A 27,715-nucleotide genomic window follows, 5' to 3' on the forward strand; every position below is an offset into this window, starting at 1 on the left:
TAAGAAATTATGTAGTTTTTTGCGTTATAAAAATTTATTTTTAATTGTATTCTTATCGTTGTAGACAACCGTGTATAAAAAGAATAATTTGTTGAAAAATTAAATTACAGATTAGTTAGTTTGTATCAATCTGCATCCACGATTCTCCGTATTAAGTTATTATACATGCGCAATCTAGACATAAGGAAAAGGAAACAATGTAGTGGATTAAGACGGATGATTGATTCATCACTTGTCTTCACATTTCCAATAAATCACTACTTTGATGTCGGGAATAATAATCATAACAACTCACAATTAGGCGAGCTGCTAAACAGTGACGAATTGATTATTAAGTGTGATAAAACCTGGCATATAGCGATTAAATTATTTTTCTGCTTTTTCTTAACATGTAAGGAAAAGCACAATGTGTACACATTAAATAGGAAGATAATTAATGCATGATTACTTTTAAAGAAGATGCTGTGTATTTTTAACGTATTCATTTTTTTACATGGAATACTTTTTGCAAAAATAAATAGATATACAGTTTCGTCCGTCTATTCGTTTTCACTTTATTCTCAGTCGGATGTATCAGGGCCTCCAAATTCCGCCGTTCGAGGCATAAAAATATTTTGACTCCCTACTAAATCTTAAATCAACGAATGAAGAGTTAACGTGCATTAGAATTCATCGTACGAAATGAAATAGATGGGGAATTACATTGTTTCACGGCGCGGGAGGTGCACGGGAATACCTGGTGGCGCAGTTGTCCATGTATAAAAGTGTATATTTGCGATTTACATATATGCTAATATAGCACATTTCTAGTAGCGACGCATGCTCAACAAAATTTGCGCACTCACGCACGCACACACCGCGGAATCGGAATTATCGTATACATCGCAGTGGTTTACGGCGCCAACTTTTCCATTCATAGAATAATCGAGAATACACATGCAAAACTGGCGCTACAATTTATTCCCGTGTGCTGTAACAATATTTATGACCGATCCACGTTCCACGTAACGATTTTGCAGCTGTCAATTTAACGCTTTGCTTTTTGATTCCGCGTAAATCCGAGTAAATGATGAATAATGCGATGTAAAAGAGCGAAATCGAGGAAAACTTCTCAGCGAAGCCTTAAAATCTTTTCTATTAGTTTGCAGTTGACGAGTATGTAAATGAGCAGCTTGAGAAAACTGCAGTTGTTTCGCGAAACAGACTATTTTGGTATACAATCAACGCTATATACATATATTGAATGTTCGATAGTTAAAACTAATGTTTAAACATTATTATCTTACGAAAAAAAATATCAGTAGAAAATATGTACATATTAATTACAGAAAGACATTGTCAGTAGTGTTGGATATTATAGCAGAATTGTTCCGTGTTGCTAATATCGGCATTCCATATTCGTATTAAACAACAACTTTGAGCAAATAAATAAAGAACTTTTGGTTCGCTGAAACTGTAAACTAAAAATTTGTAAAAAATATTCGTAATTATAAAAATATCACCGGTGTTATAGATTAAATTTAGAGCTGCACGAGTGACTTGCCCGCTTACGAAATGCGGTTCTCTGTATGCGAGAATGGAAAAAGAGAATATCAGAATAATAGGCATAACTAATTAGAAAACAACCCGCGGAGGTATCGCGATGATAATATTGCTCGACTTTAGCGTGTTTGTGCAACTCTGAATTAGACAACTAAAATATTCAACGCGACTAATACTAAATGCATTTTAGAAAGCATTTGATCTAAAATATTAGAAATATTCACTTTTGTTAGCTACTGAAAACTTAAACATTATCGGAGTGCAATGATTACAGTACACTACATTACAACAGTTCAAAGTGATAAAAGTATTTGCCGTCTTAACGATATAAAGCTTAAAAACGTAATAATATATGACACAAGAATATCTCGAAACATTCTTGTCGATTGACCGTTTGATTTTGTCTCTTTTTATATGAAAGATATATAGCATATAATTACATTCTAATTAGAATAATAAATGTCATTCTAAAAATAAAAAGAAAAGAAAAAATGTTATATTTTCAAATATACATATTTCGTTCCTCTTGTTTGGAACCACAGAAAGACATTGTTTGTTAATTCTAACAGTTGTATCGCTGTCGAGTGGACACTGCGAATATAATTTGATTGCCCTGTCGTATTAAAGCGCGCGATCGTACAGCTTAAATACGAATTATAACATTTTTTCCAGTAGTTTCACGCGAATAATAATGTTACGTGTCGTTGGTACTCTTTTTTTCCGGCTTGAGTCACAGTCTTGAAGGTTTCGCTCGCGTAAACGTCGCATTTGATTGCGTTAACGTTCACAAAATAAGAGCGGGAAGCGTCGAGGAGTCCAAAACGCGTGCTCCCGAATACTTCCATGGAGATCAGTCTTATGTTGAGCTCGCGACTCGCCGAGCTCATTGCCCGTGTCTTTTATCGTTATCATGATTTCTTGTAGAATATCCTTTTAATAACATCTTTCCTCTCGGACGACACGAGTGCCAAAGGTGTCTTGCCCTGCCGATTCTGTATATTCGTCTGGCCACCGGCTTGTATTAGAAGCCGGCAGACTTCCTTCTGTTTCTCCAAGTCTACAGAGTTCGAAACCGCGGCCATGTGTAGCGGCGTATTGTACATGTAGTTAGTCTCGTTCACAATGCTCGAACTGGCCTTGCTCAGCAATACCTGTTGAACGTGAGAAAAGTCTGAGCGTAAAGCACGTGAACAAACGAAAAGTGTGACACGTGTCGTCAATTTATTCGTTAATATAATCCCGCGACATAAATACGACGCAGCGCGTTAGAATAAATTTCAAATTTTAATTTTGCTCTGCGTCTGCGTTTTCTAATTAAAAAAAAAATTGCGATGCTGTTTGAGAAATCTGTATATCGATAGGTCGATGCTTTCGGAGGACGGTACGTTGCAGACCGCATTGACGTACTCGAGTAAGACGCAAGTAAACCGCAATTGTCGTCGCGCGACATAATAAACATATCAATTTCGCGTGTAAGTGACGCGCGACGCCGGGAAATCCCTCAAGTAAATTACCTTGACGAGCGCAGGATCGCAATTCAACGAGGCTGCCATGTGTAGAGCGGTGTCCCCGCACTTGCTCTCTTTCACTTTGAGATCCGCGCCGTTCTCCAAGAGCAGACGCGTCGTGGCCAAGGACTTGACGCCTCGCCCAATGGGATCGTGCGATTCGACTGCTATGTGAAGTGCGGTTCTTCCTGAAACGCAAGCGTGCGTTCTTATTCCTCTTTATCTCGAATCTCGTTCTCATTTCGTAATTAAGTAATTTACTGATTAAGCTCTTCAATTTTCTTCAACTAACCGTAATAATTACGCTTGGACAGATCAAACACAGTGTTTCCTTGCAGTGTCTTCAATGCTAATAACTCAGCCAGGACTTCCCCGTAGGAATCGCCGCGCGCTGCAACTGAGTGTATCAGCGTGTCGCCCTAAAATAAGAAACGACAATAAAATCGGAAAATTATCTCATCGTGATCATTAAAATAATTTTTAATAATCGTTAAACACGTTAATTGCTTTTAAATTAGTCTTTTTTGTCAAGCCTCTCTTTTGCCGTTGCAGTCATTCAATGATTGTATGCAATTAATCACTTGAAAGTGTATTTGTTAACAAATAATCATTTTATAGACAATTATTTCGTCCGTAAGATTCTTTTCTATGTAATTGGAATTGTTTTCTTAGAAGACTCATTTAAATTGCAATACGTGATCCAAGCGCGAACATGATTGATTATATATATTAGAGCGATTTAATGAGCCGCACAAATCGCGGCGCTCGCATGAAGAATCGTAAAAAAAAAAGAGGAAACTCACGCGTATGTGATATAATCGTTGATTGATATCGATCCCTTTCTGCAGCATTGCAGCGGCCAGATATCCGACGACGTACGGCATTTCCGGGCAATTCATAGCAGCCAAATACAAAGCATCCTCGCCACGGTTGTTCACCATTGACAAAGCGCCCGGTACGTTGCCCAATCTCTCGACCAACGGCGCTAAATACGCTTTTTTCGTCGCCAGTTCTTCCGGATTGCCCACCAGGCACATCAGTGCCCTGTTATATGCAAATGTGATTATTAACACGTAAAGATTAAAATCAAGTTAATTATTTGAAAAACCGAAAAGAGAAAACGAAAAGAAAAAATTCTAATTTAATTGTAAGATACATATTCGATGTAGCGTAGAGGCCTCGTTATAATTTTAAGTAATAAGACAATAATATTATAAACGCTGTGAAGAGGGAAGCGTCAGTGATTGAAACATTTGTTACCAATACTAGTAAAAACAAAAAATTTAACAAGAACGTCTAGCGTTGATTTTACTTTTTTTTTTATTTAAAAAATAAACTGTTCGTATTAGCATCTCTTTTTTATCGATTTAAATATTGGAAATTGATTATTTGTTATTATTAATTGCGTTTAATAATTAAATGATTAAATTAAATAATTAATTTAAATAATCAAAATTGGACGGAGTTACTTACGTATCGCCATCCTCGTCCGCGGCCGCTAGTTCCTCTACAGATTTTTTCAAAAGATTACTCATGGCTCTTTCCACTTCCTTAGGATGCAATCCTTCCTTTAATCTCTCACTCGCTCTTATGGATGGTAAGTTCAGCGAAGGCCACGGTACTATGCCTCGATTGGAGTTCCTATCGTGACAAATCGAGTCATTAATCACATTTCTTATCATTTATTCGAAAGAGCTGCGATAATTATTTCAACGCATATATTAAAATAAGAATATATATACATATATATTAATATAAGAATGTATGAAGCAAATTAAAAATAGTTTTCAAGACTATGACTGATTTAAATATTTGATTTGTGCAGCTTTAAATTTGATCGAAAAATCGATTTTTTATAAGAAACATCTTTATATACATATTCCTTTTCTGGTTCATAATTAATCCCGTATTTTCCAATGTGCCCGCGAAGGTGCCGCACATATGTAATAAATTCACCATTAGAATCTTGAGCAATTGGTTTATCGCGAGAGACGTCCTGTTATTGTCTGCTTTATAGCGATATCTGTTATTAACTTTTTTCATGTAACTTCGTGGAAACACAGCACGCACGTTTTCTTGCGATTGCGATTAACGCTAGCGCAATCAAAGTGTACGTTTAGAAATATAACGCATACTTTGATCGTTTTCTGAGAGAAAAAAAAACTTTATTTTTAATAACGTCAGTTTTAATTGTCTACAATTAACATATATTTCTTTCATCGATCATGAATTATTTATCATCGATATTTATTCATCGCGTGCCAGAAATTTTCTCGCAGAGACGATTATTTACCTTCGCGGACGGCTGGACGCGGATGAACAGACCGTCGTTGGTATCTGATAGTCCCGTACGAATGTCGACGATGGCTGGTTGTATGTCTTCTCCCCATCGTTCGCGCGGAACATCGCGTATTTCTCCTGTGACGCGCGTAAACTTTGTTTGGAGGTCTTCGCGGATCCTTCGTTCTCCAAAGCGATATTGTGCAAAGTGTCCTGCTGCGACACGTTGGCCTGCGCGCTCTTCACGCTCGACTCGTAATATCTTTGCAGACCATTGATAGAACGATTCACGAATGTGCAGCCACTGCTGTTTTCCTTGGTCGTGTAAACCGACATGAGACCGTCGTCGATGGGCAGATTATCGACGATGGGATTCGCGTTAGTCGTGCTTAAACAGGTCTCTGGCTTTTCGCTTCGCATGTCGGGACACGACGAGCCGTTTAGATTATTTTCCAACGTTGACACGGTTTCCGACACGCATTGATCGTTGTAGATCGGCGTTAAACAGGGCGCGTTCGAGGCGATCTGCGGCTCCTTCAAGGCTCCTTTGTTCTCTTCTATGACTTCTATCAGCTCGACGAGCCAGTCGATGTTGTCGTTACTGTTGACAATCGTCCCAGAGGAATCGTAGGTTCCCTTCCAGCAGGCCAGAGACTCGTCGAGCTGTTCCTCAATCTGATAATGCAACGGTGTTTGGTAATTCAAGGGGCTGGACGCGTCGCTGTAAGATTGATTGGACGAAGACGAAGAGGACAGCGCCTGAGGCACTCGATAAGTCGATGCGACCTGCAAAAGAAGGCGTCCGCTTAATTGAACCACCTACCGTGAATTCATTTCGTATTTATGGCCGTGCCACAGCGAAAAGCGATAAATGACAGCCGCGACATAAATTTGTACTTGTTGCTATCAGATTGCAGCTCGTGTATTTTATGAAACTCGTCAAACTGCGATACTTTATAGACGTCTGCTAAAACGACTATCAATTAGTTTTTTTTTTTCAAGATTTTATATACAATGATAAATTTAATGTCGGCCGACAAATAAAAATAAAATTCCAAACTGCAATCTTCTCGCAATCTCAGATAAGTAATGCATTGTACATAGTAAGTATGTATACATGCCTGAAGAAGAAATTTGAATAAGTTAGATAAGGTTAAATAGCTCAGTTAAATAAAACATTAAAGCAAAACGGCAGGATTTACATAGATAATAATTTTAAAAAAAGTGTAGTTCGCCGAATGCAAAAGTATTGTCTATAAAAATATAGCGTCGCGATTTACTTAATCATTGAGATTTATACGTCGGATATATAAATCCGCGACGAGATCATTCGCGGCTTTGTCTAACTCGTAATTCAGCTTGACCGCGAGAAAATCGTTATTCGCAAAGCGCACAGTTATTACTGCCTTCTCAATGCAGTCGCTCGCGTCAAGTTCCGCTTGTGATGCACTTCGATTTACCTTATTCCCGCCATTTGGATCCGTCAAGGATCTTATGCGCATTATGCATTTATGCAGATATCACAGGCTTACTTGCGGTGAACCGAGCGGGCTGCCGATCACGTTGACGTGCATCTGTGGCGACTCTAAGTTTGTGGCGGAACCGGGCGATTGGGCGCGACTCGACGCCCGACTGTTCGACCGCGAAACAACGTTGTTGTAGCTGCTCGCCGGCGAGTCCGACCAGGTTTTCGCACCTGGCGACGGGATCGAGTGACTACCGGCGTCCGGGAGTACCGCGGCCTGGAAACCGCCGCGCGATATAATGTCCATCAGGAACTCCTCTCCCGGGTCGTTGACGACTATAGACGGAAGTGCTGCGGTCTGCAATGAGATAACTTCTTGTTCATAGCGGCACTCCGGAAACTTTTCTGTGTCACGTTGCTACCTCAGTAGAACAGTTCCATTCATTATAATCTACGCTTTTTCTCATTGAACGAATAATTACATTCAAAAGTAAATAATTCGAGTTTAAAATTTTTCGATCAATAGAAACAGACATTTTCGTAGGTAACTCTTATCGTTAATATTGTGTAATTAGCGTTTCGGTAATAGTGTACTATTTTTAATTGATACTTCAATACTACAGAAATGCCGCATCGAACAAACAGCGAAAATGTATTTGCACTCACATCGCTGCTGAGCTCTCCGTGGCGGAAGACATCTTCAGCACTCTCTCCGGTCCAGCCAGGAACTATCGTCAGACCATCGCCTATTGCATCAATTTCCGACTGATTGCGACTTGAATTCGACAGCTGGTCCAGGCAGGGATTGAGCTTCTCGCTGTAATCCTTATTTCTTAGGATTTGCTCGGCGGTTTTGTCGTAATCCACCGCGTGGAGCACATCCGCGCTGTCGTTCACCCGCGACAGCCAGCTCACCATCGAGTACGGATGTTCTCGAATAGACTGGTAGTCGGGTTTGATCGGTCCACGCTCAATCAGATCGGAATTATCCGAGTCCTCGTGGTCCTGTCGCTCCTGATCGCCTTCCGAATCGCCGTCGTCCGTCGAATTCTGATCGTCCAAGGAACGACATTGTCCTTCCTTGTCGTCGAATTCGTTGTGTATGTTGAACGGCAGGCAGCCCTCGTCGGTCGTAACGTTGTCCTCGTTATTGTTTATGTCCTCGCTATCGGTGTGCTTGATCATCTGCGACTTACAAGTGTTCCAATACTCCACATTGTCCACTTTCTCGCTACTGATGCGACGTGTTCCGCCGATGTTCTCGTTGGCGTTTTTCTCATCGTTGCCGTCGTCGCGTTCGAATCGCAGATTCTTCATCTTCTCGATTATGTCGTCGAATTTTGGCAGCTTCTTGCGGAAATCCTCATCGAGATCGAAGCTTCTATCCGCGTCTGCGCTCGAACGGCAAGATGTGTCTGGACTCGTGGACATACCTTCGGACTCGGTTGATCCATAATCCTCCTCCAGCGAACTCACGGACGAGTAGTCCGGAATCGAGATGCATTGCACCGTCCGCTTCTCGATTCGAATCGGTGTAACTCGGCTTAAATTAGCCATGTTCGCTGTTTTTTGCATTTCCCCTAACATTGTGTAGTATACAATGATTTTTTGAAGAGAATCTTCTTGATTAAAGATTGTCTTCGCGTATTTTGTTGCCAGCTAATGTCCTTCTGGCCTCGAAAACTTCTTTCCGATGTTAATCTGTAAAATATCATTAGCAAATATGAATTTTGCAGATTTAGCAATAGCCCGATATAAATTTAATATTTCCGCATCCATAGAGCTTGTAAATTTTTTCTACACTTGGAATCCAAATCTTTTATATTACATAAAGCTATCTTGCCTGAATTAATTTGAATTAAAGAAGACTCACATACGATTTATAAATCAATCCATGAAATAAAGAGTCACAGCAAGATGTACGTACCGATGTACGATGTCTTTATTAAATTGTTAAACGTTTCGGTCTGGCATCAGATAATCCTCAGTGAATTTGACAATAATAAACAATAAATAAAAATACATTAGGCTCGTAGTAATAAATAATTAATGATATATTCAAGAGGATATATCGAGCCGCACTAGATGTTTTTAAAATTAAGTGCTAAAATCCAATATAACTCGCAGACCATTTGCATTCTCTCCTAATACAAGCTGTTATAAATCTTGAGCGCAATTTTATTGTTAAGTTGTTAAAAGTTGTATTAAACTTCTCAAATTTCACTTAACAACACAATTGCACTTCAGATTTATTGAAGCTTGTAATAGAAGAGAATGCGAATTGTCTGTAAGTTATACCGCGACTTTTACCGCTTAATATGTTTTAATATTATTTAACTTACTGAGGAAAGTCTGATGCCACGGCGAAATGTTTGAACAATTTATTAAAGACGGCACGTTATCAGCACATACATCTTTTTCTTAGCCCTTTATTTCACGTATTGAGTTAATTTGAATTGCTCGTAAAAATTTAATTAACTTAAAAATAGTTTTGACGCACGGTATTCGGCAGGAATTAAAACGTGATTAGAAAGATTCTTGAAATTTTTTGTAAATAATAACTTATCTTAATAATAACTTTATTGCATTTTTTTATTGCATCACTATTTACGCAATAGCTTCTACATTTGCGTCACAATAACAAAGTATTTACATATGGATAAGCTACCGTCTGTGTTAGACACGAACGCTTTCATTATTATGCGCGTTGATAACTGAGACTATTTTTTTTTTGTTGACAATGTTTTTGTTCAAATAGTGCAGCTAATGCATGTTATGTGACAAAAATAAATTTATATACATTGCGTAAACTTATGCCAGATCAAGAAATAATTTATGCAGTTTAAAAGATGAAAAAGATTATAGAAAGTTTTGTAACAGTAAAAAACATGGCTATATTGAGTTAGAATTCACTGAAAACATACTGAAAACCTGTCTTCAAAGCAATGGTATTGTCATCATTTATAATCGATTATCACGACGTTGATGTAACGCTCACTAGATGTAAAAATAAAATTTTAATTACTATTATCAACAGTTTTGTTGCGCAAGTTTTTAACATTTCTTATTACGCGCGCGGGTTCAGAAAGTGATTGTTATAAAATCTTATCTTTGTAAAGCATTGTAAAAATTGGTATAATTAAATTACAAATCAGAACATTTATAGAAAAATAAGTTTCTACTTTTTAAATAAAATTGCATTGACTTTCAGATAAATCGTACTTTTAAAAATATAAAATTATATTAATTTTATATACGCTAATATATATTTGATTAGTTATATAATATGATTTATCTTTTAATACATACAACGCATCAGAAACATGCGTAGAACATGACTCACTCAAGAGCAACAATATCAAGTATATTGTCTGATTGTGTGGTGAAAATGTCAATAGATTGATTGAATTGAAGTGAATAACGCATGATTAATTTTTTTAGTTACTTAAATAATTTTAAAAAGCGTTTTTATTAAATAGTCAAATAGTCAGAAATCAAATAGTTTAATGAATTGTCAATCCTACAATCGAAGTAAACCATTTTTCAGGTAAAAATGTCGATATGTCGAAATATAAAAATATTTTGTATATAATTTTGTTATTTCCATCCGATGCATATGCATTACGAAATTAACTCATTGACATTTACCATCCACAAAAGATGGACCATCAAACAAGATCGTATCTTTCACCTGATAACTCAGTCCGTTTGTTGTTCGTTCGATTCTAGATTCATAAAATTTCTGGCCGAAGGTCGCCATTAAACAGACTGCTCGGCCATCTGATTAACAAATTTTTACAATAATGCTTAATCTCACGCACCGTTGAATATCTTATTGTAAAACGTAGTGTCGTTTGAAAGTGAACAATAAGAATAATGAAATTTAAGTAAATTTTTGCGGAAATAATCTCTAAAGCTATTATTTCATTATCGAAAGAATTGTTATCTTATTTTATTTCGTCAGATAATGCAATTCTCATATCTCTGTAAAATTAACATCTCATTTTTGATCATTTTAACTGATAGAGTTTTTTTTGTAAAGAGTTTAGAATTTTTCTAATACATTTAGATAAAAATGGAAATAGAGATAGAATTTAGTGTGTTTTCGAATAAAAAATTAATTTTACTTTTTTCCCGATTTCCATCAGTTAGAATTTTCAGAAATTTAACATTTTCTAGAACTCTGGGTCACAGCTCAAGATTTCTATGAAGAAATATCAAGTTACGATTTAAATTAAATCTGATTAAAATAAAAGAGGTATATTAACTAAACTAATTCAATACGCTTTAATTGCTTATGTGAGATCAAATTAAATGTTTTGTCTAAAAAATTTCCTTGCCGCTCTTTTTAATATTTTAATTCAGAGCAAGTGCGTGATTAATGGAGGCACTGAAGACATCGCTAAAAACAGACACGTGCGATCGTTAGAAAGCTGCCTTCCGAGTAATCGTGTTAATTTAACATGTGAAGAAGTCCCCTCCCTCGCGTACATTTTCTCGCCCGCATCGGACACGCGACCATTATGTTCGCATACGCACTCGTACGACAGCAGACTACGTAAAATTACGTCGCTTTTAACAACAAAGCTTTTGCTACTAAAATACAATAGAATATTTTTCGCAAAAAGAACAACGCTGATTTTCGCGAAATATATTTACACATCATTGTTCTAAATGTATTCTTATTCTTTTCTCACATCATTACTTCTAAATGATAAATAATGGATAATGAAGAGCTTTCTACGAACTACACTTCAAAGGGACAAAATAGATAAGGAAATCTTATTCCGCATTATCTTTACTTCGGTCAAAAGCATAGTCTTATTCATGGCCAATATGGTCAGACCGATACTTCGGATTAAAGGTTAAATAAACTTTATCTTTAAAAAACTTTAGTTTGTGTAATGTTATTAGCAAGGAATTCAAAATTAAAATATATAATTGACTATATTTAAAAATTATTAATTCTATTTTCCCAATGTTTCTTAATTCAGATTTGTCAAGACTGATTAATTAAACATTTTATTGTAATGATTTGCATGTGTAATATTTGTGATTCTTATAAAAAACTTACAAATAATAAAATAAACAAACGTATATTGTATAATTATTTTATTCATAAACTTATACTTATATATTGATATCTTGATTGAGATAATTTCTTACATAAAAAAGTAGAAAATGAGAAAAAACACACAAGTGTGGCAATACATAGGTAAATAATTTTCAAATTAAATTTCATAAAAATAAAAATAAATACATAAAATCTTAAGATATCGTAGAACTTCTATTTAAAAGTCTCGATGAGAGAAAATCACTTTCAATTATTCATGATATTCATTTTACAATTTATAATTATTCATCATTATCAGCAAAGCACGAGCTCAAGTTAATTCTTGTTGATTTATAAAGACTGATAAATCAGTTTGTAAACAGGATTAGGAAGGGATTCAGAAGATTTCCTAAAAGGATTACGAAGAAACCTTAATTAAATTGATGCGGCTAAATTGCCTTATGGAATGTAGTAGCGTAATTAATTACCTCGGGCGTTTCCGAATGTCAAAACGATGACGTCGCAACCGCGACAAGGCGCACAAAGCCGTGCCGACACTTGCTCTCAAATTCGTCACACAAATTACACGTCGTAGTAGCACGCATCAGAGATACATTTCACGCAGTCTTCGCGTTCTTTCACGAGTACTTTGCAAGCGCAATCGTCCGCACCGGACGCTCGCCCGCTTCTACGCCACTCAAATTCGTGGCTCGCGATCTTATCGGCACGCGATATTCCACACTCTACGTTCATATCTGCGTATTTCCATATCTCGGTTACTTCGTTGCACGTCCCTGCAGACGTTGTTCTGCCCTCCTTCCGATTTCCAGTTTCTCGATCGCGCTCACTTCGCGAGCGGTTCTCCGCTTACCTTCGCCTTCCGCGTTGCATACGAGAGATTTAAATCTCAGAACGGACTTAAATCTCAGAATATCTATCAAAGTGTATTTCGTTAGTATTGTATCAATTGTTTGCAATAATTTTCACGGACTGAAAATACGCATTGCGCGCGCCAGTCCACACCGGTTTTCTCTTGGCATCGGCGAGCGAATCGCGCATAAACTCGTGGCGCAATTCACCACGGGCGACGGGATCCAGCGAGAGATCTTGGCGAGGGAATCTCGTTTGCGATTCTGCGAACGATCCGGCCTCACGCACACGCGCGCACCGGCTACACTGTCCGAAACGTTCGCTCCGATCGAAGTCAGTCAGATCATGCGTGTCGTCGACGACCTTCGGGCACCTCGCCGCGCTCCGCTCCAATATCGAACGAACACTCGCGGAATCCTTATCTCCGGCCGCGACTTTTGTCGAGTCGACGACGCAGCGTCGTCAGCAGCAGCGGCTGCGACGTATCTCCGCAGTTTCTTTTTTTTTTTTCTTCACCAGCCGAGGAAATTGATGCTGCTCTTTTCTGGAATTTCCGCGCTCTCCTCTCAAACTCTTGTAATCGCGCGCGTATTTCCCGGCGTGCTTATCAAGGCTGCTCGTTGCGCAGTGCGCGTGGACGAGCGCCTGCGAGACTGGCCGCTCGATGCTAAAGATCGCGCGAAACGTCGTTCTCGCGAAAACCGTGAGATCCGTGAAACGATTCCGTGCACCTCTCCTCGCGTGTTGCTGCGGTATCGCGCGACTTTAGATACAATACGTGCCGATTCCGAGCGATACGCGCGCATGACTGCTGCCAGCAGAACTCGTACGCGTGCCGACGACCCGACACTCGTCTCCTTCGTCATAATCACTTTTGCACAGTAGCGTAACTACGTACCGAAATGCAGCTACATATCCAAAAGAAAGATATCAGTGTTTTGCGCATTATCAGTATGAAAGCGAACGTTGCAATAAAAAGTTTACATTAAGCAACTATATCATATCAGTTATATCGTATCGGCGATAACTCCGCTATCGTGCATAATCTTCTCTTCTTCAAGTTTTTTTGTTGTTACATAATTTTCCAAACACCAATCAATTCTCGTATAGCACAGTATTCAATGGGTATTTTTTAGCACTCTTCTAAACTTTTGAATTTTAATTATTATTATTGTTTTTTTTATCCCAAAAAAGATTAAACGTTTTTTACACTTAATTTTTAAATAAAATTTTTTACGTGTTGCGAGATATTTTTATACCTGGCAAAACTACACATTGTATATTGATGCAAATATTTTATTTTAATATATCCTAATTGACGCGTAAATATTATAAATATTGCTTAACTTTACAAATGTGGAGTTTTATCTAAAAACTATTTATTTTATCATAAATTTGGAATACGTATGCATGTCACAATTGATTCTCATTAATCGACGATTATAATTGCATATCGTATATATACATAACAGGCGTATATGTTATAAAATAATACTGTTAAATTTTAGTGACTGTAATAAACTCATAGTAAACAACGTGTTAAAATAAAAGTATTTATTGATAATAAAATTCTTCTTTCTTTTAATGTTTCTAATGTAAAAAAAGTTTCTGAAAAAGCTTAATCTCTTCTGTAAGGAACTTGCTATAATTTTGTTTACAAAGTCGTTAGATATACTTATCTGTGTGTGTATTTTAAGATGTTATGTCACAATGCGTTTTTTTATGCAGAAAGAAAAAATAAAGATTTAATAAAGAAAAAAGAAATAAAATTTGAAAAATTTTACTAAATTACAGATGTAATCTTTTCGCTCTATTATCGCAGCTTTTAAGCTCTGTAACGATTTTCGTGGAGCCATCGCATGCTTACAGTTACGTCTATGGATCGGATCTGTAGATACGCATGCGTTGCGGATGATGTCACCGTCATTCGTGTCGTTCTCCAGATACAGTCTGCTTGTATCGTGTATTTTACTGTAATTCTCACTAACGTTGTTGCGGCAGGACCGCTAAACACATCACTTCTCGTGTGTATTATGCAGTAACTGTTCATTAATCACAATACATATGAATTCACTGATTCTTGTTTTTATTTTGAGCTTTACATTGGATTTCTGTGCACCTAACGAGATGTATTCAAGGCGGTTTCTATTCTAACAATTGCACATAACTGCTTGCGCATAATATTTACGGATTGTTTATGGCGGCCGGCACTATACAACCCACACCTTCAACATCTTACTGAAGACTCGCAATGGTTTTCAACAATTTTGCAAATTGTGTATGATAATTAAATATTGTTCATAAAAATCATATACATAGCTTGATATAAAAAAAAAAACAGCAAATCATATTTCGAATCATATATTCTTTGGATATTCCATAAAAATCCGAAGAAACTTTTTAATCAATCTAATATTTTTTAACTAATAATTTATTCATGACTGAAATATATTCTAGCGACGAAACGCGCGAGTTGTAGAATGCACATTGAAACCGTTGAAAGATATCAATCGCTCAAGTACTCGCAGAAGACTCGCGGGTACTTATATATAATGTAAGTATTGAAATAGATATCGATAGTAAAAATGTTTGCGTGCACAATACACGCGCAATTATAACCAAAAGCCATACACTCGCAAGTCTTACAACAACGTATATAATTTGAGTGTTGAATACTTCGCGAAACAAAGTCAACGAGAATGTGTGATACCGCAACTTTAGGTCCTACCGTATTCGTAGCTTGTATCATATCGATACGTTGAAAGATTTGTTTTCTGCGACTCCTTTTCCAAAGCGGAACGTAGTAGATACGCTACGAGACAGAAAAAACAATGCATATATCAATTACAAGCGGCCGTATATATAAGGTGTGAAAATAATAAGCGTATCTTCAATGAAGTCTTGCAAACAATTCATATTGCCGCTACAAAGTATTAACTTTATTCAGTGACAATTTTCTTTTATACGGCCGTGAGTTACCACGCAATTCTGTGGAACGCGGCTTATTCTTAGCCGTCTTTACAGATTGGTGAGTAGCGTTTTCTTCAAATTCGCTCCTCTGTGTTGTCTATTAAAAGTTCTTCTTCTATTCAGTGCGTTGACCAACTTTTCGAACCAGATGCGGTGCATCTGTTCTACAATAAATATCGGGAAGAATCCAATAAATGTTACAGCATTTCTGACTCATCCAAGTAGTTTATTTCTGTCGACGTTTTCTATTCTCCAACACAAGACGCAGTCACAGTCCGTGCACAGCGTCGTCTAGTTATGCTCATTCTTTGTTATTAATTTTATTTCTGTTCTCTTGTAAACTCGCCAACTTTACACCAAGCTACTGTTCGTACTTGCAAACCAACCTCGTCGTGTATAAAATAAGCGCATCTTCTCTTTTTTTTCTCCCTTTTACCTTCTGCTTCCTCTGTTTCTTGTGTTGGCAAGTCGCATCATCGCGGAACCACTTCCGAGGAAGGCCGACCGGTTCGATTTGCGTTCAGAGATCGAGTCGTTTACGATGTCGGCAGGCTAATTAGTCATCGTTTTTTAAGCTGGCTGGCCAACGATCATTATCAATGTAAATAAACGTAAACAACGTACTTGGAGATTGAAAAATCATCGATATCGCGAACTTCCTTTTTTTGTAACAGCTCGTTTAAACGAATGACATAAGAACAACAAATAACAAGAGAACTAATTAAAAATAGCGCTAATCGGTATTTATTACTTTAAGGACGTCTCGGTGCATAATATGTATTTCTTTGTTAAGTTTAATGACATTCCAGATGATAAAATGTGCGTAGAGTGCGTTGGAAAACCGCAGGAGGAAGTTGAATATTACTATTAATACAATAATTTAATCAGAATTGTCGTGCAACATGCTAGTTATATTATAATTTATAAAACAGAGAGAGCACGCAGAGCGACAAAGAGAGACGAAAAAGATATAGCAGGCATAGAAATCAGAAATTCAAAAGCTATTTGATTTGTGTATACAGATGTGCGTTGCGCGAAACATACGGGCGATAAGCATATCATCTCGTTGTGTTGAATAAATGAGGTCGACGAGCGATGCGTGAGAATCGACAGAAACACACAAGTCAGATAATATCTTCGATTCATATGATCCGGATAGCTTCGAATATGCAATTGAATGCTATTTTTATGAGATTTCATTGGATTTGAATAAATCAAATAATTTAAAAAGAAATCTTTTTATCTTGTAGATATATTTTTCATAAATTGCTACAGTTTCTTTACTTTTAATTTATCTACCCAATGTTATTCTACAATTATTCTACAAGCATTTAATTATTAACATAATTATTAAATACTTATAGTAAATAAATAACAATATTTTATCATAAATTTTGTTTTAAAAATACTCGATATGAAAATGACGTATCGCATTCTAATTTAAATGTTCACGAGATATGCGGGAAACGTAATTAGAGAATTGCTAGGCTCACGCGTGAATAATTTATTCTAAAATGTTATCTTGCGCAATAGGTTTATTCTTGCGAGGGAAAGGTGCATCACATGTGACGTCAATATATCACTTACTTGGAATCGGAAAACCATGCACTAAGCCACAGCTTAGCCGCGCTTGCGGAATAATCAGTGAAACGTGCGCAAACGTTCGCGCGTCGCGAAACTTGCAATTTGCATATCATTTTCTTGCGAAACATATGTTTCCACCGGTTTTTGTGACGTAGACGGGCTCTATTTTCAACTATCGATAGGTTTATGTGCGTCATTAAGTCTATCTTTATTGGAAACAGCTAAATATAGTTTAAGCAGGCTGTAAAAACTAAGATAAAAAAAAATTATTTTAAGAATATCATATCATATTTCAATTCAAAAGCTGCAAAGATAAGAGATCAGCCCAAGGCAATATAAAAATAATAAAGGAACATGAGAGTTTAAATACTCAAGAACTTGAGATAGCAGCAGGTTAAAAAAAAATAAAAAACCGTGAATACACGTGGACATTACGACGGCAGCATTGCCCGAATTCAACGAGTTGAGTAGCTCTGCACTTTAATGCGTCACCGATTACACAATGCTGGCTCTATTTTTGTCCCAAAAGCATGTCTATGCGCTCTTACAGTGTAAAACAAAATAATGCACATTTCAATCGAGTGTCGCAATGTACAGAAACTCCGTGCGCATCTTCAATAAGGCATCTAACATATTCTGAATTAATGAAACAGATAACATGTTTAGCAACAAATGTTGTGCAACAAAAATAAGTAAATATTATAACGGAGTGATGCATAAAAACGATGCAGAGTTAACAGAGTTATCAACTTAAAGTAATATATATCATTTTATATAAATAACGTTAATAACGCACAATAAAATTATTAAATTATTTTAACACTCGCATAATTACGCTCGCGCGATAAAACATAATGATAAATCTAATACTATGGATTACAGATGCTGATTTGTTTGTCATAATTAGAATTTGATTCAGTTGATGTCATTACATATTTATCCAATTTTTAAACGTAATAATGTGTAATAAATGCTCGTGCTCTTTATTTTAAACATAATCGTTCGACTGTTTAAAAAACTCAATTATCGATTAATTCGGATGAAAAGATAAGTAACTAAATATTTAAAGAAATACAATTAGCAAAAATCACAACGCGATTGCTTAACGCGGCAAATCTCCATTTTCTTTTTTATCGAAGCTTACGCTCTTATCATCGTTATAAAAGGCATAGCAACCGGAAGCTATTTGCTTGATTTTACGTAATATAGTTGAGGATTTCGCGAAATGCCGTCTAGCTTTCTTGCGATCCGTGCACAATTTCTGCATCCAATATATTCAGCTTCTCGTTGTTTGCGTATTGGCATATTGCGATATCTACGCAGAATCTTGTTCGCGTGACACAAAATTGCTATCAGATAAAAAAGATAACAGCTAAAGAGGAAGGTTCCTGTAAATGGTACCATTCACGGCGCACAAAGATGCTAATTGCTATAATGGATTATATAGATATATTGAGATAAATGTTTTTTTTCTTTTTCTTAAAAGATTATCTTTTCAGAGATTAGAGTACAATTTGTTATCTTGGTTTTTTTAAATCACGTTGTACAATTTTTTTATTGTGATCTTTGTTCTGCTATTTCTTTTAATTTACAGCATCCAATTAATAACTAGTATTTAAACTATATATATATAAACTATATATTTTGTATTGATATCAACAAGGTATCGATATCAGCAGCTCTACTTCTATTATAACTATGTATAATGTAAGAGAAATTACAGGAATCGAATAAAACTGATATTATGCATACTCCGCCTTTTTCCCAAGAAATGAATGTAAATGAATGTCAGCGTAATGTTGCGTAGTTAGATTGGTTTCAAGATGATTCGAGAGGTCGTCTTTTTTTCCTGAATTGTGAAATGGGTTTTCTTAATTCTCGAAGCAATGGCGGTGTTTTCCATGATAAATGCAGCACACGTAAGTACATAGATTAAAATGTCGCATACCGCAAATCAAAATATGTGTGTACATATCGAAATGTTACTTTCATACTACAATAGCTTTGAAACTTTGAAAATAATGAGTGATACATACTGACAGAAGGCGATGACACACAAGAATTGTCAGAGGCAAGCAACGTACATGTGTGTTTTAAATTAAAAAGTATGTGTATATTAAAATAAAATAAATGTACGAATACACATAAGTATGCATCATTGTTCTACAAAAAAGTTTCTAATCGATGTCTTACTCCAAAAATGCAAGCAGAAAAACAAAATAAATTATTATTGAATTACAAAATGCATTATATTTTACAAATACCTAATGAGCAAAATTTGATTGTAGCATAAAATTGTTTTTATTACAATTTATAATGTATAATGTTGTATAATATAAGATTTAGGTATATAAAGTTATTATTTTTCCCATTACATTTGAAATAGCCGAATAGTAAATATAAAATGTTATACAAATACATAAGTAAGTTCAAGTTGTTTGAACCTGCATACTAAGAGAATTTAGTATAAAAAACTGATGAAGCTTAAAGAATAAAAATATTATATTGCTAGATTTATCTAATTCTTACAGTATACATTTTGCAATTTATTAAGAGTGACGAATAATAGGAAAAGACTTAATAGATATTATCAAATATCGATCAATCAACGGAGAAATGAAAATATCTCCGCGACGTTGGACAACGTGTTTCTGCGATAGAGTATTAGCAGGAAGAATATGACGAATAATATCGTGGTTATATTGCTGAGCCAATCCATCCTGAAACATGGAAAACATTTTAAGTTTTATTATTTAATTCTCTTTTTAATTTACCGAAATTCCACTCAATCAGCATAAATTGCAAAGCAAAGCCAAGTCTCTCGGAAACGGCGGTTACATAACTGTCTGATTCGTTTAGATCAAGCTAATTATACGAGGCATTTCCACGAGGAATATTGACACGAATTCGTCGAACTGGGTAATCCAAAGGGGAGGAAAGGTCAAGATAAGCGCTTTGAAAGATGAAAAGTATCAATGATTATTACGATAATTGAACAGTTGACGTAGATTTTCATCGTACTTAAGGAAAATTAACAAAGCAGTTAATAATGAATCAGCGTTTATGCGTGGTAATAGATTATGTTAAGATAGTGATAAGGAGTGTCTTGTGCATCTACATAATTGTTGCATAATGCAATCTTGCATGAATCTTGTATTATTTTTATGCATTACAAATATTTTCTCGTCCCGTTAACTTGATTTTTTTATTTATTATTTATTATTTTATTTATAGTAATATTAGTATTGAATTGTTGTCAGAAAATTTTTATCGAAAAATCCAAAAGAACACTTTTCCGAAGAAATCTAATATATTTAGTTAGTAATTTTTTAATAATATTTTTATTACTTATATAATCATTGGAATTATAAATATATGAAGAACAAGTGTGAAATGCAAATATCGTGGCTACCTACATATAACTTCTGCGTGTATGCAAATGCTGAATTGCGCGAATGTAACATAATTAAAATGCAAGCGCTTAATCATCAATGAATATTTTCAATTTTTGTAATAATGCGAATGTAAATACACATACGAATTCTTCGTAATTAGCAATGCAAACAATCATACGTTCCATCGCAAAGATGTTAAGATGCAGCTATGATGCAAAACTTATTTGAAAACTACGATAAGTTACTACACGTTTATCAAAATTTTGTGAGAAGTCTAATTGCATTTTTGCAATTGATTTCGCGAATTACAATTCACAGATACAATAAATAATATACTCTTTGGGCATTCTTTGGGAATTGTGCAACTTTGCCACGTGTACGCGCCACCCGCGTTTAAAATTATCTCGATACTAAAATACATCATGCGTGTTACAAACGTGCACAACAACCGCACGTATTACATAACATTTAGCGATTTCCATACCAATACAATCGCGTATTTCTTGGTTTCGCTTACACACATAAATTATCAATAATACTCTTTTGCAAAGAACAACAAGAAATGCAACAAACGTTTGGATAAAATTGAAATTAGTAAACTGCTAGAAATAGTTCAGCCCGCTGTCAGACGCGTTCTTAAGGCCATTAAAGCTTCGGTATACCAGGTCACACAAATGCCTTAACATATGAAATTGCACGCACTCAAAAAAATATTTCACTGATGTAGTTAGATTTCTAGATATCGCAACAAGAATGTATCGCTATTTTTCGTATCTGTGAAAACATTGTTTGTCACATATAGAATTTATAGCAGTAATGTTCTAGCAATAGCTTCTGAAAAATTTAGGTACCATTGCTATATGTTATTCATTGCATGATCTAACACGTGATTGATCTTATATAGATAGGCGCTTTAAAGAAACTTTCTTTTTAAAGTTCACAAACAATACAGATATATATTCTGTTTCTGTCATCTAAACTGATTAAGTAATTACATATGCAATATCACAACAGTTGCTAATCATTTATCTGTTTTAGTTAATTTTTTACACCTAGAAAATTTTAGCTATTATTGCTAGATCATTTTTTTGAGTGCGGGTGTCAAGGCATATCGAGTCGGCGTGTTCCGACTCTACATATTTTTACATCATGACTGTGGTTATGAACACAGCGGCAAAGCTGTTTTGACTGTTTCAAAGCAACTGGAGCAATTGATTGATATTATAAATATTAACCTTTATTTGTCAATTGCTCCAGTTGCTTTGAAACAGTCAAAACAGCTTTGCCCCTGCGTTCATAACCATAGTCATAATGTAAAAATATGTAGAGTCGGAACACGCCGACTCGATATGCCTTGACACTCGTGCAACTTCATATGTCAAGGCATTTGTGTGACCTGGTGTACAAGGTGCAAATAAAATAAAACAGTCGAATCACTTCTTTCCGAGCGCTAGTTGATCATTAGATTTTATTTCTCTCTTGTTCTCCCACAGTTTTCGGTTCCCAAGTATTGCGAGTATTTTTATACAAAAATATTTGAGTGCCACATTTAAAATGTGTTATTCCCTTATAATTTTTTATTAAAAAAAAATCATAAAAATTCATAAATGTTCACGACGCACCAGGGGCCCACGGATCCCGGGGCCCGTCGGTGCATCGCACCGGTTGCACCGACGTTAAATACGCCCCTGCCCGCTGTATAATTTGCAAAAATTTTCATCGATTGCCCATGTCTTTCCACGGCCTAATTTGCAACTACGACGTCACGATCGACCAAACAGTGTACCTCGCGACACCACAGTGGAACGTTTCCGTTTAGTGCTATCTTCAATTCTCTATCTACTTTTTAAGTTTTCACTGCTCCAATTTTTTCTCTCAAATTTAGTGTTACGCTAGATTTCTAGACGCGTTAGTGTAATTTAAAAAGTTTTATATTAATATATTTAAAAAGTAAGTCTTTTACTTGTAATTTAAAGATTCCATAAGCACTCCTTGGTGCTTTTAAAGCAACGAATGGACTTCAATTAAAAAATCTACAATTTTGCAAAAAGGACTATATTGTATAAAATGTATATTATACTATAAACGTGTAATCCTCACCTTTTACGATGAAGTTTGGCTGCTTCGAGATGATTTATGTCTTCCTTAAGCAGGTAAAGTTTAGCACCAATAACGCCATCCCTACGCAAATAAAGCATGACAGCGTCGATTTTATTGTGTTCTGATTGCATATATTTACATACTTGACACTTACCTAAAATAATCTACTTCGTTGAAATTTCTGTAGTCGTAACCAAATTCTTTCTGATTCTCAACGCTGAGGTTGTCAAATAATTCAAGCAATTTTTTATTATAAAATTTCCATTCATTTAACAAAAAATATGACAAGGCGCTATTGGACACATATACTTTTCTCTGCAGCTTTAATAATCTAATTGGAAAATTATATATATTTATATATTTATATTTTGACACAAAATTTCATTCGTATTTTGTAAAAATAAATCTTACATTGGCCGTGTACCACACAATTTCAAGATTGTATCTATAAATAATGCCGGGAGCACGTGTAAAAAAAGCACCATCAGATAATATAGAAAACGATTTTTAGTCAAAGTAGAGTGGGGTGTCCAAATTATCCCTTCCAAGGGGATTTTCTTCGAAATTCTGAAGCCCAAATCGACAAGTTGTTGCATATTCAAAGGTTTAACATTATATGACGAGCAATTGTAAACGTGAATCTTATTGTCCTCGGTAATGCTGTATCATAAAATAAAAAAAAATATTTTAAAACATATGAATATCAATGCACGCTAATAATGCACGCTTTCTCTAGCATTCTGGAAATGCTAATAAAAAATGACGCGATTTTATTACGTAAATATCGATCATACGTTTTGATCCCACGTTTAAAAGCAGTTACAATTGTAAGTTTAATAGCCACATCCACCGGTATAAAATCGGAAGCGACCAAAGGATCGATGTATACCACCCTCAAAATGCCTTTTGCACCACCAATAAGCAATCCAATAGGTCCGTTAAAATTATCAATCCACCCATGCACGGGCTCTTCCGCCGTCGATATTACTAAAAAATATTATTTTATTATTTTGCTTTAATTAATGAAAGAGTTTTGTTCCATCTGTTTTCTTTATGTACGACCGATGAGCGCCAAGCGGTCGGCAAGCCTGACGCTTGTGTAAAAAGAAAGAAGAAAATTCGCATCTCACTTGTTTTCTAATTAATTGTTTATACATACCGCGTATACAATTTTAACTTTTTATATCTTATATATTGTTACAAGTTTTGTTAAGTAAAGTGAAATAAAAAGCTACATCTCTTTATCATTACTTCTCGACCGTTATTCTTTCACAATTATTATTTCAATTGTAATATTTCTTATTATTTACATTGTGCGACAGATTGTCATCGATCATTATCATTGATTGCATCTCAATATACAGAAAACATTGTGCCGAGCAAATGAAACAATCATGGAAGAACGCGTACCTATTGAGGGTCTGATGATCACACATGGTAATTTGTATGTCTCGGAAAAATCGCTAATAATTTGCTCCGCCAATCTCTTCGTAAATGTGTAGGTGTTTGGCATCATTCCCAAGTATCTATAAATAGGAACAAACGTATTTTGAAAGCGATGAAGTGAAATTACACCACGTTCACGGCTTACTTCGATGTAAATATTCTCAAAAGGTAATCGTCAACGGATTCGGCGATTTTAATTGTCTGCCTCCAATCAATTTCCGATGGATACAGAATTTCGTCGACAGTGGGCTTGTCTGTTTGAGTGTAAGTTGAACTTACATGCACGAGAGCCTTAAATCACGCAATATGTAAATGATATAATAAAATGTATATAGCAGAAAGATAGAGAAATTGTCAATGTAAACGGTATTAATTTCCGTTTTTTACCGTTCGTAATTTCACATTTGACTATTTTTATATTTTGATAATGTGTCAAAGAAAGTGCCGCAAATAATAATAAAGCCTGATTCTACAACTTAATTAAATTTTTTTATAAGTTATTGTCGCAGCTTAAATATGTATACAAAGAATTAAAAATTTAATTCCCCAAAATCGTATTTACAGAATTATATAGAAATGTTTTAATAAATTTATACCATTATTATATATATATATATATATATATAATATATATATATATATATATATATTATATATATATACTAATACTTACCACTAATTTTTTCATATCTTTAGCTAAAATGCATACATCGCGTGTTGATCTCGTGTTATTGAAAATTGCGTCTTTGAGGCTTTCATCAAATCTGACACTGGCAGCGACATGAAAGATGATAGATACATGTTCAGTTAACATTTTTTTGTCTTCATCAAGTAATCCTAACCCTTCAAGTGCAACATTTCCGGATACAAGTATGATTTTATCAAAACTACTTGGTCTCTCGCTTCGTAATACGTCGAAAAGCTAAAATAAATGTGAATATTTATAAAGTGTTATAATCTATTGCCTTTATAATTATAATTACTTGCTATTTTGGATAATTTCCAGTTCAAAAAGAAGGACAATTTTCAAAATATGTAAAAAAACAAAATAAAAATTCTGATTGAAAGAAAAAATAACACTTTTACTTATTTTGATATATATACAGGGTGTCCCGTAAAGACTGTAACAACGCTTAGGAGTATATTCCTGAGATAATTCTAAGCAAAAAATCTTAATACCAAAATACTCAGGGTGTAATGGTTTTTGAATTAGAAGCATTTAAAGTTAGCGAATAAAATAACCTTTATCATTACTCAATAATGAGTAATTTTAATTGCGTAAACAATATTTATGTTAATATGTATTAGCAAATTTATTTTCCAAATATTAATACTGACAACAGGGGAGCGATAATCAATTTCGCTTTTATCACTGTACGTTGTACACACCTGAGCGCGCGAATTTCAGGCTATTTTATTCGCTAACTTTAAATGCTTCTAATTCAAAAACCATTACACCCTGAATATTTTGGTATTAAGATTTTTTGATCAGAATTATCTCAGGAATATACTCCTAAGCGTTGTTACGGTCTTTACGGGACACCCTGTATATATAGTAAAAAATGAAGTAAGAAATAATTATTTTATTATTTTGAAAAAATAATATAACACAAATTTTTTACAATATTATTTTTATTTAAAGAATTGTTTTATCTTTTACTGTTTTCTTTTTTCTTATATGTAAGTAAAGTTTGAAATCTTCCTGTATTTACAGATTGACAAATTGCCTCTATAAATAATTATTTATTCTTTATATGTAAAAACATGCGTATATTTATATTTTTTCAATTTACCTTATTATTTAATATTTTCTTGAGTCTATCGTTGACACTTAATCCTTTTTTCGGCCGCATTAGCAGAAATATCTTATCAATATCAATGCATGATCGTAACAGTTTTTCTATTAAGCATTTGCCAAGAAAGCCGGATCCGCCAGTGATGAACACTGATCGATTTGCATAGAAAGCTGGTATAAATGTATCTTCTGTGTTCTGCATGCTTAAGCACAACGCCGGTGAAAACAATATAATATTTTGTAAAAAATGTACTAAGTGAAGGCAGAGATATGTGGCAGATAAAGAATAATAAAGTAACAAAAAATTGTTTAAGAGTAACTTTTAATTGCTAAAAACAAATAAAATTAATCTAATTTTTAGTTACACTATTCGATGAAACGTTAAATATCACAATACTTCGTCTGCGAAGTTAAAAACGTGAATAAGCCCAAAAGTCATCCTGCACAGGAAATGACGCAAAGCCGAAATAATGATATTCTCGAAGGTTAAGAGAGCGCAATCCGGCACTTCCTTTATATATATTTATATTATGATTCGTATATACAATGAGTTTTTTGTGCCATTTAATACAATTTTTTTTGTACTGTATAAAACATTTGATGTACATAGACAAACATACCTCGGTGTAGAAACATATGCATGGGTGCGTGCATGCGTGTAATTTTTATATCATAAAATTATGTTCAATTTTTCAGTGAAATAATTGAGAAATACAATGAATTTACTCTTTTGTATTATAAAACACAATTAACTAAATGTATTTATTCAATTAAGAAACGATTATATATAGTAATTAAAATGAAACAAATAATTATTCTTCTATATTTTATAAAGAGCGTTATTACCGTTTTATTATATATAAAAAAATAATAATCAATATGAAAATATAATCAACAAAACAATCAATATGAATATGATTAAACAATATAAATTTTACAAGATTCTCATCAAATTCTTTTAGTACTTATCGTGCGATTCGCTCATTCACAAGGCCTTGCTTTTCGTTCGCTAGTGGTCAGCACATGGTCCTAAACGCTAGAAACGATCATAATGCGCTAACTAGACCAGAGGATGATCCAACTTGTGGCTTAGCTGAGTGCATAGGTTGACAGGTTAAAATTCTATTAAAGTTGACTTCCAATCGTATTAACCATATCAAATAATTATTTTTATTCAATTAAATCGATTCGATCGGTCTGTCAAACTATGCACTCGAATGAGCCACAAGTAGGATCATCCTCCGGTCTAGTTAGGGCATAACGGAAAGAGGATTTCTCAGCGCACAAGAGCATCAACCTGCTGACTGTTCTCTCGCGCCATCTCATTAACACCAAATAATACCTTTCCACCAAAATTGCGAAATTTAATCAGATTAACAGAAAAGCAACTTGCACAAATTATTTTTCTCAACAGATTATAATTTTTTATACATGGAAATGTTAATAATTTAGCAAACATATTTATACATTGTCCACAACATATTGTTTCTTTTGAGGCAAAACCGATAATGAAAATATAATATAGCTAAGTTTGATTGCATATAAGTAGTGAAACAGCAACAATGTATTTTAGACGTACATTTGATTAAAGAACAATTGTATGTTTTTACAAAGCTGATGTGACTTAATTTATGTGGCAAAGCAGCTGGAATAAATAAAGTTTAAAGTTAAAAAGACAAAGTTCAAACGTAGATAAAAACTAACTGC

The 27,715-nt window shown here is 34.8% G+C and overlaps 2 protein-coding genes across 2 annotated transcripts; both read right to left on the reverse strand.

The window, feature by feature from the left end:
- Positions 1 to 444: 444 nt before the first annotated feature.
- On the reverse strand, positions 445 to 13,507 carry LOC105676443 (uncharacterized). The gene is made up of 9 exons (XM_067350012.1): positions 12,337 to 13,507; positions 7,462 to 8,496; positions 6,863 to 7,153; positions 5,344 to 6,116; positions 4,524 to 4,691; positions 3,854 to 4,094; positions 3,343 to 3,469; positions 3,057 to 3,238; positions 445 to 2,693 (listed from the first exon to the last, which is right to left on the reverse strand). Exons 2-9 carry the CDS (start codon positions 8,380 to 8,382, stop codon positions 2,451 to 2,453), a joined length of 2,946 nt encoding a protein of 981 aa, XP_067206113.1. The 5' UTR covers positions 8,383 to 8,496; positions 12,337 to 13,507; the 3' UTR covers positions 445 to 2,450.
- A 6,265-nt stretch (positions 13,508 to 19,772) lies between these two features.
- Positions 19,773 to 26,425, reverse strand: LOC105676549 (fatty acyl-CoA reductase 1). The gene is made up of 9 exons (XM_012374551.2): positions 26,007 to 26,425; positions 24,887 to 25,135; positions 24,359 to 24,504; positions 24,178 to 24,293; positions 23,562 to 23,754; positions 23,179 to 23,427; positions 22,922 to 23,098; positions 22,768 to 22,848; positions 19,773 to 19,992 (listed from the first exon to the last, which is right to left on the reverse strand). The coding sequence occupies exons 1-9, from the start codon at positions 26,208 to 26,210 to the stop codon at positions 19,878 to 19,880; spliced, it is 1,530 nt and encodes a 509-aa protein (XP_012229974.1). The 5' UTR covers positions 26,211 to 26,425; the 3' UTR covers positions 19,773 to 19,877.
- Positions 26,426 to 27,715: the final 1,290 nt, after the last annotated feature.

Source organism: Linepithema humile, chromosome 2, assembly GCF_040581485.1.
Source record: "Linepithema humile isolate Giens D197 chromosome 2, Lhum_UNIL_v1.0, whole genome shotgun sequence".
Taxonomy (NCBI): Eukaryota; Metazoa; Arthropoda; class Insecta; order Hymenoptera; family Formicidae; genus Linepithema; species Linepithema humile.

Coding starts and splice junctions, on each gene's coding strand:
- LOC105676443 (XM_067350012.1), bottom strand. CDS start 8,382: ATGTTAGGGGAAATGCAAAAAACAGCGAACATGGCTAATTTAAGCCGA. Junction 7,154..7,461: donor ACGGAGAGCTCAGCAGCGAT/GTGAGTGCAAAT, acceptor ATCTCATTGCAG/ACCGCAGCACTTCCGTCTAT. Junction 3,239..3,342: donor GTCCAAGCGTAATTATTACG/GTTAGTTGAAGA, acceptor CTTGCGTTTCAG/GAAGAACCGCACTTCACATA.
- LOC105676549 (XM_012374551.2), bottom strand. CDS start 26,210: ATGCAGAACACAGAAGATACATTTATACCAGCTTTCTATGCAAATCGA. Junction 23,755..24,177: donor GATCATCAGACCCTCAATAG/GTACGCGTTCTT, acceptor AATATTTTTTAG/TAATATCGACGGCGGAAGAG. Junction 23,428..23,561: donor TTTAAACGTGGGATCAAAAC/GTATGATCGATA, acceptor TTTATGATACAG/CATTACCGAGGACAATAAGA.